We start from the raw sequence: 18,371 nt of genomic DNA on the forward strand, positions 1-18,371 counted from the left end.
CCGATTCTGAGTTGAGGCATAGTGCACTATCAGCGGAGCACGTTGCATCCCGCAGTGGAAGATAGTGTCCATCGGATGCGAATCCATGCATGGGGTAATGGTAAGCCATCAACGCCCGTTTTGCGTGGATCAATCGTGGATAGGAATCTCTCTCAGTAGAAGTGGACTTCGTTTTAAGCTTAACCATCCCACTCTTGACACATTGTCGTTACGTGGTCGACGACACGGACTGCCCATTGCCATTGGGGAAGAACGTTGGCTGTGAGATGCGGCAGTATCAGTCGACTGGTCAAGCCTGGTTGACAAGGCTGATGATAATCTCATGCACGAGGCCATTCCGGACGCCTTCGACACAGTCCGGTCTCGGCTTTGCTGGATGAGCATCGTTGTGACAGCATTGCTGATGATTTGGCAAAACCAGCGCTGCGTTTCATCGCGGCCAATGGTTCACCCCCACGCATGTTGCTCCGATATCTTGTGTGTCGAATTTATCCGGTATTCCAATACTGCTCAGCCATTTCCACAGACCCGCGGGCCAAGTCTGCTATGCATGCAGAGCCCATCTCCCGGAAAGCGACTTCGGAGGCTCGTGAGGGCTGGGCGGGATCTTTGGCGTGGGTAGAACATCATCGCATGGGAGATTGGGCTACAACTTCGCGCGGAGACCTGGTTTGCGTGACACGGTCATCTCCCATGTGTAAATGTCCTGAGTGACGGATCAAACAGGCCGTTCTCGAAGACCTTCGCCCATTGTTTCGATAAATCTTCCAGATCCCACCTCGCTGGTTTGTGACGGTTATCGGCCTCTGCCGCCACAGACGTGACGCCTTTGCCCTCGATTCCACAAGGCACAAACCGTTTCCAGGGGTTGACATTGGTATCTCCTGTTACCGCAATGTCGATGTTGAGCGCCAGGCCTAGCGAGGTGACGTACCGTCGCTGGTGGACGCCTAGCGCGGCAATTTTGCGATCTTCTCTGCCGTTACTGCCAGCGATCCAAACGCCTGGCTCTGCGTCATCAATATATGTCGTGATGCCAAAGAGGTCATAGAGAACGCGCTGCGTGGTTGCCTCAAGATGCCCAGCATAGCTCTTGACCGTAAAGTTGGGGTAGAGCGGCGAGTGCATGTCGAGGACCGGCCATAAAACTAGTTGCCCTGGTCCATGGTATGTCGTCAAGCCACCGCGTTGCGTCTTGCAGATCTGCGGTGTGAAGGTTTGCTGTGTAGGTTCTCTGCGATTGGGAAGATCGATTTGCAGGGGTTGCGTTAATGTCGCCTGCTGTTCCTCGAGTATTGACGCGTCTTGTCGCCGTCCTATCGTGAACGTGGGCTTGCATTCGAACGAGACAAGTTTCGGCCGGGGGGGTTCGATGGTAGAGCGGGAGGCGTCATGCTTAGCCCGGTCCTTCCACTGCAGAAAACCGTGTTGAAAGGCACTCTGGATTGCATTCGCATCGCTGTACCCAATGAGTCCAGATCGTGAGACGTGCTGGTGTTGGAGCAGAGGCGGTTCGACTGGGACCTTGGAGCTGGCTTGCCGGGCGCAAACGTATCTCAATCGCAGGCACCGCGCGATGGGTCGCGTCCGCGCAAGCATACTAGCTATTGACGGGTTGGGCATATTTTTAATAAACAAATGAGTGTCGTGATGTCCTTCAGAGCGACCGTGGACGCCCAGCGCAGTGCTGTCGCGACGTGTTTTGCGTCTTCCGAGTTTTGATTCTTCGGCGTTTAGTATCAATTTCGGCCCCCCAATTGTCAAGGGTCCTGATTGCCGCTGCACGCACGATCCATCGCATCGGAAGTGCGCCGCACCTAGTTTCCTTCACATCATGGGATTTGGGAGGCTATTTCTAGATCCCGCATGAAGCAATGGAACATTCACATCTGCGCTCAGTGCTCAATCAAATTCCTGCTATGATACAAAGAGTTGCGCCAGTAACCGCGTGTCGTGTGGTCTGTCTCAGCCACTACCACCCGCCCGTCGATTAGCAACACCGACATCTCACCCTGTGTCAAGCTACCCGCCAAGGCTTCTTCGTCCGCTCTTCTGCTACGTGTTAGCACGATCGCCGCTTCAGTCTCTTTTCGCCCAACTTACTTTTTCCAGCTGCTGTCATGACTTGTGCATCTCTCGGTATCTGGTCACTGGTGATGATGGCCAGCTCATGACATCACCAATGCCAGCTGCTTCGGGCATTAGGCGGATGCACAAGGTTTTGCTAGCTTCTGTTAATATTGATATGGGCAGCCTGTGCGTGCACTAACAGACCGGGGTATGCTGTCGTCATGCACATGATGCAAGTCCCCACTCTGCCGAGCTACCGTGGGCCCGTAGCTTCCCCAAAGGCAATGCGCCATCGGACGACGTAATTGAACGCGCTGGCATTACATACCGGTCTTGATTGTGCAGCAATTTGCGCTGTTGATGACACGGATACAGACAATTAATTGGCTTTTTTGGGTCGTACGTAGGTCGAACCGAAATGGAGAGGGGCACGAGACTTTCCGCGCGGTCACCGACTAAAATAATTACCCTGTGTTTAGCTCGGTCTAGAGAGAAACCCTCATTTAACTTGAACCTCAATCGCTCCAAGCTTGAAGCGCATCGGTGTGAGACATTCCAGTTGCCGGTAGCTCATCGACGCTAAGCTAGTAACGCTAGAGCAAATCTGCCCGAGGCTAGCATCGCGCAAGCAGAAACCCAGACGAAGTTCCAATCCCAAGGCCCGGATTTTCCTGCTTCCAGTGGCACTATCGGCTTCGGGCCCCTCAAGCCTCGCAGGGTGACGCACCACCATCATCAAACCTTCGGCACCACCAGGAATCGTCTACATTAAAGCTCGAGCACCCTCCCCGCCACGTCACGCTCCATCATCTCATCCACTTCCGTCCGCTACGAACACTTGCCTTGGTCCTACCTCGTCGACAACCACTGGCGCCTGGGCGTTTCGCAACTGCAACAAACAAACACACCTGACTACTTTCTTTACCTACCTAACCATCACCGCCACTCACGATGCTCAAGAGTGCGTCCTGCCCTCTTCCTTTGATCGCATGACCTTGACAATGTGCTGACCACTTCACACAGACGCCGCGCTCGGTGCGACAGGCATCATCCTGCTCTCCGGCTCTCTCCTCCTCCTGTGGTTCGTCATCCTCTCGGGCGTGACACACGTGACGCCCCTAAGGCATACCTACTTTCTGCAAGCCGACACTTCCGGCATCAGCGGCGCCCGTGATGTTACCCAGTGGACCTACTTCTACTTCTGCGGCCCCGACAACAGGGACTGCGGCAGCCCTCGCCCGGCGCCGGCCTTTGGCAAGGCGTGGGATCGCGATGCTTCGCAGGCCCCGAGCAGCTTGATCGGCACCCACGGCGGCGGTACTACTTCCTTCCACTACTACTACATGTGGAGGTTCGCCTGGGTCTTCATCCTGATCAACCTCTTCTTCGAGACACTCGCCTGGTTCGCCGCCTTCCTCGCCTGCTGTGGACGTCTGGGTGCTGCCATTGCCAGCCTCATGGCCCTCACGGCCCTCTTCTTCCACAGCTTGGGTACCGCCATGATGACGTATGATCCCTCGAACCCTTTACGTGCTTTGTGCTCTACTAACCAGGAACCAGTGCCGTTTTCGTCCAGGCCCGCAATGCCTTCCACAGAGATAACCGCAGCGCCAAGGTTGGCTCGTATGCCTTTGGCTTCATGTGGGCGTCCTGGTTCACCCTCTTCCTCGCGACCATCCTCTTCATCGTCGGCATCAAGACCAACAAGTCGCGCAAGGACACGACCGCAACAGCCACAAACGGCCACACCAAGCGTCGCTGGGGCCGCAACCGCAGCGTGAGGAGCAGCTCCTACGACGGACGCAGGGTCAAGGAGGAGTACGCATAGAAACGCACTCTTGCGAAACTCGCGCAACCTACAATGGCCAAGGCGACGGCGACAATGGAGAGTGCGGATGCAAACAATGTCACTCCAGGTGGGCCGGCCGTCACACAGTGAGGGAGACCCTGTGAGGCGCAGGGGACTACGAACGAAATGCGAGCTGAGAGAGCTCAGGTACATGCGTGATGATGTAATTGTCGGTATCGGTGAAGGATATATCCAAACGGTCATTTTATTTTTGGCGTTCACGAGGGATACTACGTTTAAGTTACGCAGGCGTCGGTCCGGCGACGACGGCTATGGGAACATCCATCAATCTAATACTTTAATATCTACACGAATCACTTCAAGATCAAAGTCGCACAATATACAAAGAGTATTTCATGTTTGGTTGCCCTCCTCCCGTTCTTTCTTCTTGCTAGCGGATACGTAAATATGTACAGAATCTCCGCCTCCCAACATCGACTGGCCAACACAACATGCCAGCCGCTTGCCCAAGCCGCATCCTCATGGCTTCCCACTCTAGCAAATTTCCCAATGACAGCCCCGGGCGTAAGAAAAGGTCTGATAACGTTTCGTGTACAGGAGGAAATATGCGGTGACCTTGATGTTCGAAAAGAAATGAAGAAAAGAAGGGAAAAACGAGCCAGCTCGATTTTACGCCTCGCTAGGCCCAGCACCAATCTGTGGACTGGCCATCGGGCTGACGGTATCAAGCGGCGCCGCGTGCAAGGCTGGCCGCTCAGCAAAGGCCGCCTGCTTACCGTCCCCCTGCGCAGTCAGAATGTTCTTTACCCACGTGGCGATTTCCTCGTCTTCTGTTCCTGAGCCCATGTTCAACTTGCTCACGGCCTGAGCTGCTTCTTCTGCCTCGTCGCCCTCTTCTGCTTCCTCGACAATTGTCTCGGGCTTACTGAACTCCTTAAGCCAAGGGTGCTTCAAGAGCATGGCGTATGTGGGCCGTTGCTTAGGAACCTTGTGCAGGCAGGCCTTGACAAAGTCCTTGGCTACATCGGAGAAGTGGTCAGGTAGCGATGGCGGCTCGCCTTCCACGATGGCCTACATTTATTAGCGACAGAAGGAAGTGAAGAGAGGCTGTGGTCACGCTTAGCTGGCTGAAGATGGTCGAGGATACCTCGGGCGGGTACGGGTATTGTCCTGTGGCGCACTCGATGATGGACAGGCCCAGACTCCAGACATCACTTTGCACGCTATATGTCCCGTCGGCGTTTCCACTCGCCGACATGCCACCCCCGGAAATGCGCTCGGGAGCCATGTAACTTTGACATCCAATGTTCGTTTTGGCTATACTGGCCACGAGGTTGCCACTGACACCAAAGTCGCAGATCTTGATCTGGCCGCGCGTGTTGGCCAGGATATTGGTGGGTTTCACATCGCGGTGAATGATGTTGTGTTCATCCTTTAGGCACTTGAGACCCATGACAGTAGCATACGTGATCTTGCGCAGAATGTTCTCCGGTACGCCGCCAGCGTACAGCTTGTCGATAGACCCTCCGTCCATGTACTCGATACACATGTACACAGCGCCGTCCTGGAAGAAGGCGCCGTAAAAGTCGATAATGTAGGGGGACACACATTCGTGCAGGATGACCAGTTCCTTGAGGATCGTCGTGAATTTTGCATCGTCCAGCTCGAGCCGAGTCTCCTTCATTGCCATGGGTAGGCCAGTTGTCCCATCGTCCTTTGGGTGGATCACGGTGTCGGAAACGGTGTGCGGCATCGGGGGCTTCGCCCCTGAGAGACCGTGGCCGAAGCGTGGCACTCGTGGCTTTGCGTGCCGTGCCAAATATACCGTTCCGTAGTTTCCCTTGCCAAGCTCGCTCACAATTTCAACCTCGTCGAGAGATATCTTGAACGTTTGTCCGCTGGCAAAGTTCACACCTTCGCGGGTAATGGTGGCAGCGCCGTCAAAGGTGATCCAGCCCTTGTCCGCGTCGATGAACTTTTTGAAATCGTCCAACTTGGAGGTCTGCTTAGTCTGCTCTGCTGGATCTGGACCGCCGCCCATGCCTGATAATGATGGCGCGTTGGGACGGCGCATCCGACCAGAGGATGGCGAGCCACCGGCACCACCATCGCCGCCGCCACCCATGTCTGACAACTTCATGCCTCCACCCATGGCTTTGGCTCTCCTGTCCCCGAGCGAAGTCTTTGGCAAGACGGGGGCCGATTGGGGATGTGCTCCTACGGCAGGACCTGGTCGTGACATGCCTCCCGCCATGCCGCCTGCTGCTATGCCGCCAGGCAACTGGAGCTTTCCAGGAAACCCATTAGGTCCCCCAGTGGGCGACGGACCGGACGGCGACCCTGAGCCGGCAGAGCCCTTTTGCATGCGCTGTTGGTGCAATGCTCTTGCCTTGGCCATGGCGCTGTTATCCAGGCCAGCGCCGCCGGCAAACGAAGACTGCTGCCTCATGACGGGCTTCCTAGCGGCACCCAATATCCCCAGCGCAGTTGAGTTGGGGTTCATGTTGTGTGGATCGGACAATGGCGGAAGCGAAGGAACCCGCTTGTGAGATTCGCTGGGGCTATCTGGAATGCCCTCGTCGAGAGGAGTGCTACGATCGGATGCGGTCTCGGAGCCCGGTGTAGTTGCATCGTTCAACTCGTCCGGCGTGACCGGTGGTGAGGTATTGCCGCTCATGGCGGATGGCTTCGAAGCTCGTAAGATCGCGAAGCATGCAGTAGTGACAATCGAGTGATCACGTCGTGGCTCACTTGGGGGCGTGACACGCACGGTTGACGGGTCGTAGCGAAGGGCTCGGTGACCTAACAGGCCGTATTGGTTCAAAGATCAGAAATGCTTTGGCCGTAGGCCTATCAGCGAATGTTATCGATATATGTTGTTTGTTTGTCGGCATTCGCATGTTCACATGCGTACAGCTCGAGGGAAGTGTATGGAAGGCTGACGTCTTTTGGAGAAATTACGATAAGGTGACTGGAGAAAGAGACACCAAGAATCAAGACATTGTTGGCAGGGTATGGGTAAGCTCCAGTCCTCCGTCAGCAGGTGATCAACAAAGTTCAAACGGCCACTGGGAAGACAGTGGCAGGTCCGATCCACTCTTGAGGTACAGTACACGTAGGCGGGATGCGGGGTTCGATTTGGGTGTTGTCGCGCTGTGTACAGGGCCCGTTCCAGGGACGGAGGGACGGAGGGGTCAGTGGTAGGCAGAATCGCTGTCAGTGGCTGCAATGGCATCTGTGGTGCTATGAAATGATGCGATGATGATGGTAATGATGGCGATCATCGGTTTGCGAAATGGCATTTGTAGGTTCATGACGTTCTGATGCTTAAACCCAGGAGTCCAACATTCACCTGCTCTCATTCGGTAATAACAAGTCGCAACGTCGATGAAACCAGAAGTACATTGTAAGTAGCTTTGGAATGTGGAGCGCACACACGAGCAAAGAATACCAGGAATTACCTCTCAATCGTTCACAGTGGATAGTTACTGATTAGTTTCTGGCAAAGGTAATTGCGGAGTACATGCTGCAGCGAAGCAATGGGCGCAAACGCAGGGATCGTGATTTGTGTAGAGATCAGGATTGTGATATTCGACTAGGGCAGGAGGTGCCTTGGACAGAGCCACCTTTTCGCACCATGCGTACTTACCTAGGTCTTCTGAACGATGCGAACGGTCAGTTTGAGTGGAGGAATAAACACTATCGACAATGACCGCGTTCATAGGTACTTACCTCATCGATCACTTGAAACAGTCTTGAAATTGACTTTGAAGGAAATTCCATTCTATCTTCTCCACGGAGGTACTAAATACTACGCTCTGGCAAGGTACTAGTAAGTTAGGAAGTTAGGTAGTGGGGTCAAACGACGATGGTCTCAAATACTGCTTATGACGTAGTAACACGGCCACAAACTCGTCGGTTGGCTTGTACGATTATTAAATAAGAAAGGATAACTGAATGATCAGAGCCTAGGTGCAGTGAGATAATTAGCCGACAATTTCTGAATCATCTAGAAAAGTTTATTATGGAACACTCCTTCCTTTTGCCTGGCTTTAGCTTGTATCAAATTGTCTTGAAGCGTGGCTGGGCCACCCCAGCTTCTGGCTCTCCGTCGAAATGAGCAGCAAAGAGGTGCCTGTCCCTCGTCCTGCCGTAATAATTATAAGTTATTAAACTCATGAACAGCACGCTACGTCTCGGCGTTGACACTGAACATGCACTGTGTGCATTATGGAGAACACGATGCGGTTATTTATCTTCCTTTGCACAATGAAATCCATCGCCGGAGCATAACGTCCGACAGCACAACATGGCTTCAGGGACCAGCACATCTGCATGATGCCCCAACATGAGATGTGATCAAAGATCCAAAACACCAACAGAGCTACGTATCTTGTTCTTTCAATGTGTCGCGCTTGTCCCACCTACCCCAGCAGCGCCTGAAGCCCAACATTTGCAAGCTACCTTGGGTACTTACTACTTCCTCAAGTAGTACTAGTAGACAAACCACTAAGAATGTCGCCGCAGGCGCCAACGCAGAACGCCTTTTGGGGCGCCTGTACATTGAGCTGCAGGCGCTCTGACCAACTACGTGTTGATGGGCTTGCCCAAAGACCTGCTTGCGCCGCAGCATCAACATGACGGCTCTCTCACACCGGTCTTGTGCGACACTCATTGCCTGCCTCAGTGCGATGGCGTACGAAAATTGACGCAATTCCCGGCGCAGAGGAAAGCGCGTGAGAAGTCGGTCGGCCATGTAAATGACATGGAGAGTGAACCATTTCTGGATGCAGTCTGACGAAGCAGCCAATGTCTATAATACACGGCAGTATTGTACGAGTAAATCGCGGTCAAGCCACCAGCGCTCGAGCGCACTGTGTAGCCGGACATCGCGCGATCCGAATCTTGAGACGATAGATCGTCCCGATAAACACAGCCCCTTGTGAGGTCAACAGGTTTTCGGGTTGCGCTGGCGCGCGCTCGCAGGTTGTTGGTTGGCTTGTGGGCTGCCTCCCTCTTCTGCCTTGGCGCTTTCGACATTCATATCTGTTTCGCAAACCGGTTATAATATTCACACATTGACGATTGATTAGAAACTGAACCCTTTGTCCTATCTGAGCTAACATTGAGGCTCTCTTTGCTTGTTCAGTACTTCAACTCCAATAATCTCCGCACGTGCCGCTGCGAGCCTGCGAGCCGTCCCCGTAAACTTGCGCACCTTCAAACTTTGCGGTCGTCATAATCCTCCCCTGCGCCACGCATCATCATCGGCCACCGACGCGACTGGGCGTAACTTCATTCTCTACGTTCCGAACCAATCCTCGACCAGCATCGGGAATCACAACACAGCAAAAAGAAAACAACCGCATCTACACTGATCATTGATGGATCAGTATGCATCGCTGACGGCGCCACAGTCGTTTCGCCTGGCGAGTGTCGCTCGCCAGGCGGTTGACTATCCATTCCGCACCTTCGAAAATACGCACGAGTCGCATCCATCAATCGACCACCTCGTTCTTCTCGTTTTCGAGGCCGTATTGGAAGTAGTCTGCGTCAGTCTGCCAGGCTACATTGTTGCACGCCTGGGACAGTTCGACGCAGAAAAGCAAAAGTTCCTCGCCAACCTGAACGTCACACTGTTCACACCATGCTTGATCTTCACCAAGCTCGCCTCGCAGCTTAGCGCCGAGAAGCTCTCCGACCTCGCCATCATTCCCGTTATCTTCGTTGTCCAGACTTTGATCTCGTGGGTTGTGGCCAAGATTGTGGCCAGACTGTTCCGCTTCAATGCGCGCGCATCGAACTTTGTGACGGCCATGGGCGTCTTTGGCAATTCCAACTCGCTACCCATCTCTCTCGTCATCTCGCTGTCGCAGACGCTCAAAGGCCTTCACTGGGACAAGATCCCCGGCGATAACGACGACGAAGTTGGCGCCAGAGGCATTCTGTACCTCCTCATCTTCCAGCAACTAGGACAGCTGGTGCGCTGGAGCTGGGGATACCATGTACTGCTCGCGCCGAAGGAAAAGTATGCCGAGTACCAAGACCAGCTGGCCGAGGAGGGCCAGCACATCAACGAGCCACATGACGAGCACGAGGCGGAGCGACTGATGGGCGGCATGGAGGACGACGAGGACGCCATGAGCACTACGACTGATTCGCAGGGCTACGAACCTGCGGGTCGCACGCCCGTCGGACACGCATCGACCGCGTCTCTGGTGGACGCGGCAGAGGCGGCGGAGGGCGACAACGGTTTGCCCAACAAGAAGAAGCTGTCGCAGCACCCAACGGCCCTTAGTGGAAACCACCCCGTCCTCAACGGTCATAGCCCCGACTCTGATATGCTGTCCTTCCCACACATCAGCGACAATGAAACGGACGCACCCAAGGGAGCCATCGCCAGAAAATGGTACAACTTCAAGAAGGCCATTGGAAACAGGGTCTCGGCTGGAAAGAAGAAGACTAGCCAAGCTCTGACCAGTTTCTACGACAGTCTTCCGAAACCGATCAAGGCAGTTCTCGGATTTTTCAACACGTGTTTGCAAAAGACAAACAAGTTCCTCTGGGAATTCATGAACCCGCCCCTGTGGGCCATGCTCATCGCTGTCCTCGTGGCATCCGTCCCCACGCTGCAGAAGCTCTTCTTTGAGGAGGGCTCATTCATCAAGAACAGTGTTACGGATGCCATCCGCTCCAGCGGTGGCGTTGCTGTTCCTCTGATCTTGGTGGTTCTTGGTGCCAACCTGGCCAACAACACGAGCGCCCGCGACGATATTGTGGACGACCCTGAGGATGACAAGATCGGCACGAAGCTGCTCATTGCCTCGCTCGTCAGCCGCATGGTCCTGCCGACTGTCATCATGGCGCCCATTCTCGCGCTCACCGCCAAGTATATCCCCGTCAGCATCCTGGACGATCCCATCTTTGTGATTGTGTGCTTCTTGCTGTCCGGCGCCCCCAGCGCGCTGCAGCTGGCACAGATCTGCCAGATCAATGCTGTATACGAGAAGACCATGGGCCGCATCCTCTTCCAGAGCTACGTCGTTTGGTGAGTAAAAGATTACATACCGTATGGGGTACCAATGCTAACGTCTGTAGGATCCTACCATCCACCCTTATTCTTGTAATGCTCGCCCTTGAGACTGTCGAATGGGCTAAATAATGTGTACAAAACACGACAAAGGGGGCGAAGATTTCTTTAGATACCAATATCGGGCTCGCGCTGGCAGGATACACGGCTACTGCGGATCGCATTGGGGCGGCGTTGGCGCGTGTCGTTTGCTAGGAATGAGGAGACGGGTTGCCTGGCTTTAGCATAGGGTCATGTAACAATGGATTCATTGACAATTAGGGTCGCTGTTCACAAGCCTGGCGTGGTGCTCATGTACTGCCAAGTCCACTTCTGCCATGTCTACCATGGTACGAAGGCCACGGCAAGGTAGAACGCCAATACATTCGTCGAGCATAATGATTGAGGTTACCCGGATGCTCATACTTGGAATAAAATTGTACGGCGGAATGCGAGTCGTTTGGCCAAGAGAAAAAAAAGAAACACACGACAAAAAGCATACCCCAAGGTGTTTGCCCACTGCTGGAATTGAACCAACGACCTCATCATTACTAGTGATGCGCTCTACCTCTGAGCTAAGAGGGCCACTTGCTTGATGTGAATGGCGCCTAAAGTAGCGCTTATGAAGCGACAGGATGCCACGTCTTAAACACGGGCAATCATTCGCGTCTTTCCGATAAGAAATCGGGCATGGACGGTGGACCTTGCGCGGCAAACGCCAGGGGAGGCATGGACAAGTATTTGCCTGCTAGACTAGCACGCAAGGGAAGATACCTACAGGTCAGTAGGCGATTGCGTGACACATCTCAGCTGACTCGCGATAATTTGTACTGCTATCAGTATGATCCAGGTGGTTAGTCTTCTCCCGCAGCATCGCCCATTTTAGCCCAGAGTCATGACGACGTTGACCCATAGACCCTTACACCGCCCGGCGTCGTAGCGCGGAAACCGTCGGATCAGGCACAGCATCCATGACACACCATTCAGACCCTGGCTGGTCGAGACGCGGGAAGAACGTCTCTCGTCCTTGCGAGCCAGGCGATTCGCATGCGCTGATGCTGCAACACGATGGCTGTATCAATCGACCAGCCTGGGAGACATCTATCTAGGAGGCGAAGATACTCACGTATGAATTGGCGCATCATGACCAATTCGTGAACCGCATCGGCAACATGGCGAAGTTTCGCCCAGCGTCAACCCTGCTCACTGCCCCTCCCAACTCGTTGACAAATCCCACTCTAGAAGCTCGACATTCCACCGGCCGTCAGGAATCCCATTATCAAGAGAGAAATAGCGCAATGTGCCCCTAGATACTCGGCTCCGAAGCCTTTTTGGCAAGTTCCTCCTTATTTCAACCCACCAGGAATAGCCCGTTCGCGACTCCACCCGCGCCAGGGACAAAGCTTGCCTGCCATGCTCTACTAGCTTATTATTACTGTTTGCGCCCACCTCTGTTATAATACCACTTTATCCTCTTGAGCCTTCTTCTTCTCTCTGCAGAATCTCCTGTGACGCCCCAGCATCGTCGCAAAGACTGGACAGCATGGACCCGCTCGTGGTCGCTGCGCTGGACCGTCGTGCCAGCGATGGCGTGCCCTTTCGCGCCCGCGCCCATCACACCCACCACACCTGGGCGCATACCTTTTCCTCCCGCCCCGAGCTCTACATCCAACCTCGCACACTCGCCGAGATTGAGAAAGTCGTCGACCTCGCCCGAACATGCCGCAAACGACTGACCGTCACGGGCTGCGGCCACTCGCCCTCCAACATGACCTGCACCTCGAGCTGGCTCGTCAACCTGGACCACTTCAACGAGGTACACGCAGTAGATCAGGAGACGGGCATCGTGGTCGTGGACAGCGGCATACGGCTCTACACGCTATGCGCCGAGCTCGATCGTCATGGACTCGCCATGCCCAACCTCGGCAGCATCAACGAGCAGTCCATTGCAGGCGCCATCTCGACCGGCACCCACGGCAGCAGTGCTCGCCACGGCCTCATGTCCGAGGACATTGTCGCACTCAAGATCACCCTCGCCTCGGGCGAGACGCTCTCCTGCTCGGCCACTGAACGGCCTGACCTGTTCCGCGCGGCGACTCTCTCGCTCGGCGCATTGGGTATCATCACGCAGGTGACCATACGCGCGACGCCCGCCTTCAAGCTCCAATGGACGCAGACCATTGATACGGACTACAAAATCTTCGAGGCCTGGCACGACGAGCTCTGGAAACAGAGCGAGTTTGTGCGCGTCTGGTGGATGCCCTACTCCCGGAGAGCGGTCGTGTGGCAGGCGGACAAGACAGACAGGCCCGAGTCGCCGCCCAGGTACAACTGGTTCGACGGGGCCATTGGCTACCACATCTTTCATAACCTCCTCGCGCTCAGTCATTACATCCCGTCCATCCTCCCGGCCGTTGAGTACTTTGTCATGGGCATGCAGCACGGGTTCCGAAACGGCAGCAGCGCCTCGGCCGTGCAGACGTCCGGTCAAGCGCTGCTGATGAACTGCCTGTACTCGCAGTACGTCAACGAGTGGGCGCTACCTCTTCACCGTGGACCAGAGGCCCTGCGCAGGTTATCGAGCTGGTTGAACCACCTGACTCTGGACGATCCCGACTACGTCCCCCACAACATCCCCATCTCGGCCGACGGCCTTTACGTGCATGCGCCGCTCGAGGTCCGCGTCAGTGACACGAGTATCACCACGTCTCCCAGGCCGTACCTCGACCCTACCGTGCAGGACGGACCCACGCTGTATCTCAATGCGACACTCTACCGGCCGTACTACCTGGATCCCCCGTGTCGGGAACGTTTCTACGCTGGGTTTGAGTATCTGATGCGCGAAATGGGCGGACGGCCACACTGGGCCAAGAACTTCACCACAACACGGGTCGAGAACGAAAACATGTTTGGCAAAGGATTGGAGGAATGGAGACGGGTGAGACGGGAGTGTGATCCGGAGGGCATGTTTGTCGGCCCGTGGCATAGGGAGCGCGTGCTGGAGGACGGACCCAGACTGGCCTTTGAGGAGGTGGAGGTGAGGAGACAAAAGGGCAAGGACGGCAGTGTCCTGATGCACGGGGAAGTCTGAGTAGGTACGTGTGTCATGTTCATAGCGATAGATGGATGCATTTGTTGGACCCATGTAATGCATGCCCTTCCCATATCTACATATCCATCCATCCATCCGTGCCCCTCAACGCCGGCCTCCTTTTGATTGATGAGAGATCCCGTCCGTCCGTCCAACCCCCGTCCCTTTCATCGTGCGTGGCCCAACGCCCCATCTTGAAATTACAACAGGCAAAGGAAAATGAAATATGAAAAAGGAGAATAGAAGAGTAGTATGTGAATGCAGACGCTGTATGCAAATGCCACTTCGACTCCCAACATTAGTTAGCCGCGGCTCATCTGCCCCCCACTCGTGCGGCTCCTCTCGTCCTCCTCTTCGATCACGTCGCTGAGACGAGTGGGATGGTAGTGCCGGGGCGCGTCTCTGGGCTCACTCCAACTAGGCGCCCCATATGCCTGTCCTGAGTAGTCTTGTGGCTCCGAGTAATTCCCCGACCACTGCTGCTGCTGCTGCTGTTGTTGGCCTCCCCCTGGTGGCCCGGAAGCGGGCGAATCGTATGTCCCGCTCGGTGGGTTGGTCGTTGCCGGCGTGTCGTATTCTTCTAGTTCGGCATCAGAACCCGAGCAACTGGACGGCGCAGCGAGGGGGATCCTGTTCCCGCGGTCGTCGTAGACTGGCCGGCCTTGGACGTCGGTCACGAACTCACCTTCGCTGTAGCCGCCCTGCGGAGGTTGCTGACGCTGTTGCTGATGCTGCTGCTGATGCTGCTGCTGTTGACTCGCGGGGTCAGGCGAGGCGTGCCCGGAAGGGGGATGCTCGGACGCATATTGATACTGCTGGGGGTCGCGCGCACTCGTCTGCCGCCCTGGTGCCCCGTGCGTCATGGGGACGACCTGGACGCCACCCACAATCGTGGGGTGGCCAGCTTGCAGTGAAAGTGTGCGGTCTCTTTCAATCTGTTCGCGCCGACCGAGCTCCTCCCACGCGCGTCGAGCCTCATCCTTGGAGATGGCCAACTCTTTCTTCATTTCCAGGACCCTCTCCCTGTCGCGGGGTGAGCCTTCATGCTTCTCAAGGGCTTCGCGGACAGCTTCTTCTCGACCCTGTCGCTCTTGCTCGAGCGCATTCTTCAGTACCGTGTTGAGCTCATGCGCCTGCTCTAGTTCACGCCGCGTCTCAAAGAACCACCGTTGGAACTTGCGCTCTGAGCTTGCCCGTAGCCTTTGCAGCTCGACTACGGCGTGGAAGAGATTGGCGCCGGCCGCAGAGAGGTCGGTGACTTGCCGCGACAGTTGACTGCTGACCGGATCTCGGTTGAGTTCCTCCTTGTTCTGCTCCAGTTTGCGAATCCAGTAGCTTGTCAAACCCTCCCAGTGTGCAGATAGAGTCTCCCAACGCTCAAAGGCGTGCGGGAATGAGTTGCGCGGCTTCGAGCTGCCCGAAGCACCGGTCAATGGAGGCGGTTCGACGGTTTGAGGGGGTACAGAAGCTTGCTGTAGCGGAGGTTGCGACGTTTGCTGCTGGTTCTGTCCAGAGTAGACCTGGGAGGGAATTTGCTGGTTCTGGCCGTAGGCCGCCGAATTCGAACGTCGATGGGTGGTCGGTTGCGGTGTAGTGGGCGCAGCGGGGATAGACTGCATGGCTTCAGCGACATGTGGTGGACGCTGAGGCTCATTGTATTGTGGACGGCGTTGGCCAGAAGTCTGGTCCTGGCCTGTAGCAACGCCAGCAGCAGCAGCAGCGCGTTGTTCTGCTACTCTCCGCTGCGCTTCCTCTTCTAGTCGAGCTTCCTGTTCTGCTCGCGCGCGCTCCAGCCGTGCCCTCTCTGCTTCAGCCTTTTCGGCCTTTTGGCGGGCTTCTCTTGCCGCACGCTCCGCCATGATCATTCTAGGACCCCGAATCCCCGAAGGAGATCCGGTTGGCTGAGGAGGTCGGCGCGGAGCTGCCAGGCCATTGCCGTTGCCGCCACCATGTCCTTCTGGGGGGACTGAGATATCCGCCATCTCTGCAGTCTCTTCGACAAGATCAGGCGTGAAGGGGTTGGGGTGCCGAGAAACCTCTAGAGCATAAAGAATGGCACTTTGAGTATGCCTGGAGACCCGGACGATGGGATGAGGAAGTTCGGGCTCTGGGGGCACGTCTGTCGCGCGAGGTGGAGAGCGCTCCGAGGCAATCTCATCTGGGTCCTCCGAGAAGTCCTGGGACAGATTGCGCCCGTGGCGTGATCTCGGGTTGAAGCCGACGGAAGCAGCCGCGAGGTGAACCTGGGGATCCGGACTGGGGGTTGCCTCGAATCTGGGCGTGCGTCGCAGACGATGAGAGGATGGCGCAGGAGAGGGCTGCTGCTGGCGTTGCTGGTATGGGTTCGAGGTCGTGGTCTCGTGAATGTCGTGACGGTCGTTAGAATGCGAAGAGCGGTGGGAAGACAAGGCTGCGGTCTGCACTCTGCCGGGCGAAGTCGTGTACACCTCGAGTCTCCGGCTGCGCACCACCAGACGTGAAGCTGGTGGTGTACAGATGTGGGGGATAGCCGATCAGACGTGTGTTGGAATGCGCCGGCTGCTCAGCGGCGCAGAATCTGTCTGCTGGCTGGTTGGCGACAGTCGTGGCTAGTGATGTTCCAATTCAGTGAAAGTCGCAGACAAAACGGATATGCTGTGCTCAAATCAATGCTCGGGGGGAAAATCTTAGAGGGAGAACCAAGACAGCGGACTGAGTCGGCCTGGTCACGCAACGTCCTTATGGTAAGGTACCAACGAGCTGGGGTCAATTGATATGGGTGATGTCAAAAAAGGTGGTGGCAGGGAAGCGAAGCTGCTGATGCTGCAGGCTCGCCGACCGACGGCACTGGGCGGAAATTGGGGTGGCTGGTGGCGGTAACAACGAAGAACAGCGCCACAGCTAATCAGAGCGCAATTGACCGTGGCCAGGGCCTCAAAAGGCGGTCGCCAGTGACTGGACGGTTTGGCGCAAGCTGCAAGTTCCGTGCGCTCGAGTTTATTGGTTTTCCAGAGTCCAGAGGGAGTCCGTGGTGTGAGGATGGTTCTGGTTCGTGACTGTCGTGCGGGCTCATGAAGCCCACCAACCGCCGGGGATATGACGCCAGCGTGCAATTGGGGGTCGTTGAGCAGGTCGTCAGACGGTGTTTCAATTGACTGCTTCAGTCGCTGGTCTGGTGCGTCTTGTGTGCCTGGTAGAGCGCACTCGGGAGTCTGTGCTGCAAGACTGAGACAACCAGTTGTGTGCCTGGCGCGGCGCGCAAGTGAAATGTAAGGACGGGCACCGGCAGCAAACGAGGGCCAGCGGCGCTCGAGGCCCAATTGAGTCTTGACGTCGCCTCTGGTAGGTCGCGCTTATTAGATCATGTCTCGTTGCACGTCACATTCAGAGAGCAGAGTCTGACAACTGGGCGCGCAGACGAGGAGGAATTGGGCGACAGATATGAGGGCAATGGGAGCAGGAGCGAACTGGAGCGGCTGCTGCTGACTGGACTCGGAACCTGGTTAGAGGACCGGCCGGAGAGCCTAACGTTAACAAAAGTTGCAGGCCTACCAATCGCACCTGCCCGACTCCATGTCCATGTCCGATCGCACTTGCGCTCGCCGCCTCACTGTGAGGCTTCTCTTCCTTAGTACCAACCTGGTATGCAATAATAAAGCAACCCGAAAATTAGGTGGTACAGGCGCCAGCACGTGGTCACCGTATGAATGCCTGGTTTGCATCTTCAGCCGGTGACCTCTTTACCAAACATGATAGCTATTGACGGAAATTTATTACGTTTGGCCTTGCGAGTCGCACAACGACGTTGCTTCTTTACATTTGGCGTACCAAGCTGGCCTAGCCTGGGCGCCTTTCGTAACCCAACATCCTTACACATAATCTCCGCTGGCGGGTGCTAGGTTTGCTATCACACGCATAAGTGATATCCATTGCCAACTTCTCCTCACTTTACAGTACAGCGCGGTAGGAGATCCTGGTCGATGACACCAGCAAGGACCAAGGTTTTTGACGATGGAGCCGTGGCGTTGGATCCGTCAATGCCAGCGCATCAAGCGGCAGCCCTGCGTCATCTGCCCCGTCGAGGGTGAAATACGTCGGTCGCCAACGCCCGCATATGGTCAATGTCGGCAGAGTTTGAGCTCGAGTCGCATTGTAGACTGGTTGTCGATTCCAATGGACGGATTCTCGCACCGTAAATTGAACTCGACGGATGATAAAAGCTTCGTGCTGCTCGCCATATTGCTGCTTTGGAGGGACGGGTTTCGCGGGAGGCTCCGATGAGGTCCACAAATGCCGTGTCCAATGGGACGCCGAAGCTTACACCTCACACCGAGCAATGGATCTTGCGCAGC

General features: G+C 55.7%; 6 protein-coding genes and 1 non-coding gene across 7 annotated transcripts; 3 read left to right on the top strand and 4 right to left on the bottom strand.

Annotated features, from left to right (window-relative positions):
* Window positions 1-653: 653 nt before the first annotated feature.
* F5Z01DRAFT_202589 (uncharacterized protein) lies at window positions 654-1,759 on the bottom strand. The gene has a single exon (XM_046258104.1). The coding sequence runs from the start codon at window positions 1,621-1,623 to the stop codon at window positions 685-687; it is 939 nt and encodes a 312-aa protein (XP_046122495.1). The 5' UTR covers window positions 1,624-1,759; the 3' UTR covers window positions 654-684.
* Window positions 1,760-3,021: 1,262 nt separating this feature from the next.
* Window positions 3,022-3,898, top strand: F5Z01DRAFT_632647 (SUR7/PalI family-domain-containing protein; the record flags this gene model as incomplete). Its single annotated transcript, XM_046261871.1, has 3 exons — window positions 3,022-3,031; window positions 3,094-3,577; window positions 3,631-3,898. The coding sequence occupies 3 exons, from the start codon at window positions 3,022-3,024 to the stop codon at window positions 3,896-3,898; spliced, it is 762 nt and encodes a 253-aa protein (XP_046122496.1).
* A 438-nt stretch (window positions 3,899-4,336) lies between these two features.
* On the bottom strand, window positions 4,337-6,702 carry F5Z01DRAFT_202573 (kinase-like domain-containing protein). The gene is made up of 3 exons (XM_046258103.1): window positions 6,632-6,702; window positions 4,998-6,566; window positions 4,337-4,951 (listed from the first exon to the last, which is right to left on the bottom strand). Exons 2-3 carry the CDS (start codon window positions 6,555-6,557, stop codon window positions 4,550-4,552), a joined length of 1,962 nt encoding a protein of 653 aa, XP_046122497.1. The 5' UTR covers window positions 6,558-6,566; window positions 6,632-6,702; the 3' UTR covers window positions 4,337-4,549.
* A 2,390-nt stretch (window positions 6,703-9,092) lies between these two features.
* Window positions 9,093-11,165, top strand: F5Z01DRAFT_202622 (auxin efflux carrier). The gene is made up of 2 exons (XM_046258106.1): window positions 9,093-10,928; window positions 10,979-11,165. Exons 1-2 carry the CDS (start codon window positions 9,265-9,267, stop codon window positions 11,040-11,042), a joined length of 1,728 nt encoding a protein of 575 aa, XP_046122498.1. The 5' UTR covers window positions 9,093-9,264; the 3' UTR covers window positions 11,043-11,165.
* Window positions 11,166-11,462: 297 nt separating this feature from the next.
* On the bottom strand, window positions 11,463-11,534 carry F5Z01DRAFT_t15. The gene has a single exon. It is a non-coding gene; the product is annotated as a tRNA-Thr (tRNA).
* Window positions 11,535-12,150: 616 nt separating this feature from the next.
* F5Z01DRAFT_202745 (D-arabinono-1,4-lactone oxidase-domain-containing protein) lies at window positions 12,151-14,219 on the top strand. Its single transcript, XM_046258108.1, has one exon. The coding sequence runs from the start codon at window positions 12,493-12,495 to the stop codon at window positions 14,038-14,040; it is 1,548 nt and encodes a 515-aa protein (XP_046122499.1). The 5' UTR covers window positions 12,151-12,492; the 3' UTR covers window positions 14,041-14,219.
* Window positions 14,192-16,178, bottom strand: F5Z01DRAFT_202723 (uncharacterized protein). Its single transcript, XM_046258107.1, has one exon. The coding sequence runs from the start codon at window positions 16,020-16,022 to the stop codon at window positions 14,343-14,345; it is 1,680 nt and encodes a 559-aa protein (XP_046122500.1). The 5' UTR covers window positions 16,023-16,178; the 3' UTR covers window positions 14,192-14,342.
* Between the last annotated feature and the right edge of the window lie 2,193 nt (window positions 16,179-18,371).

The sequence above is a fragment of the Emericellopsis atlantica genome (assembly GCF_019669845.1).
Source record: "Emericellopsis atlantica unplaced genomic scaffold F5Z01scaffold_2, whole genome shotgun sequence".
NCBI lineage: Eukaryota > Fungi > Ascomycota > Sordariomycetes > Hypocreales > Bionectriaceae > Emericellopsis > Emericellopsis atlantica.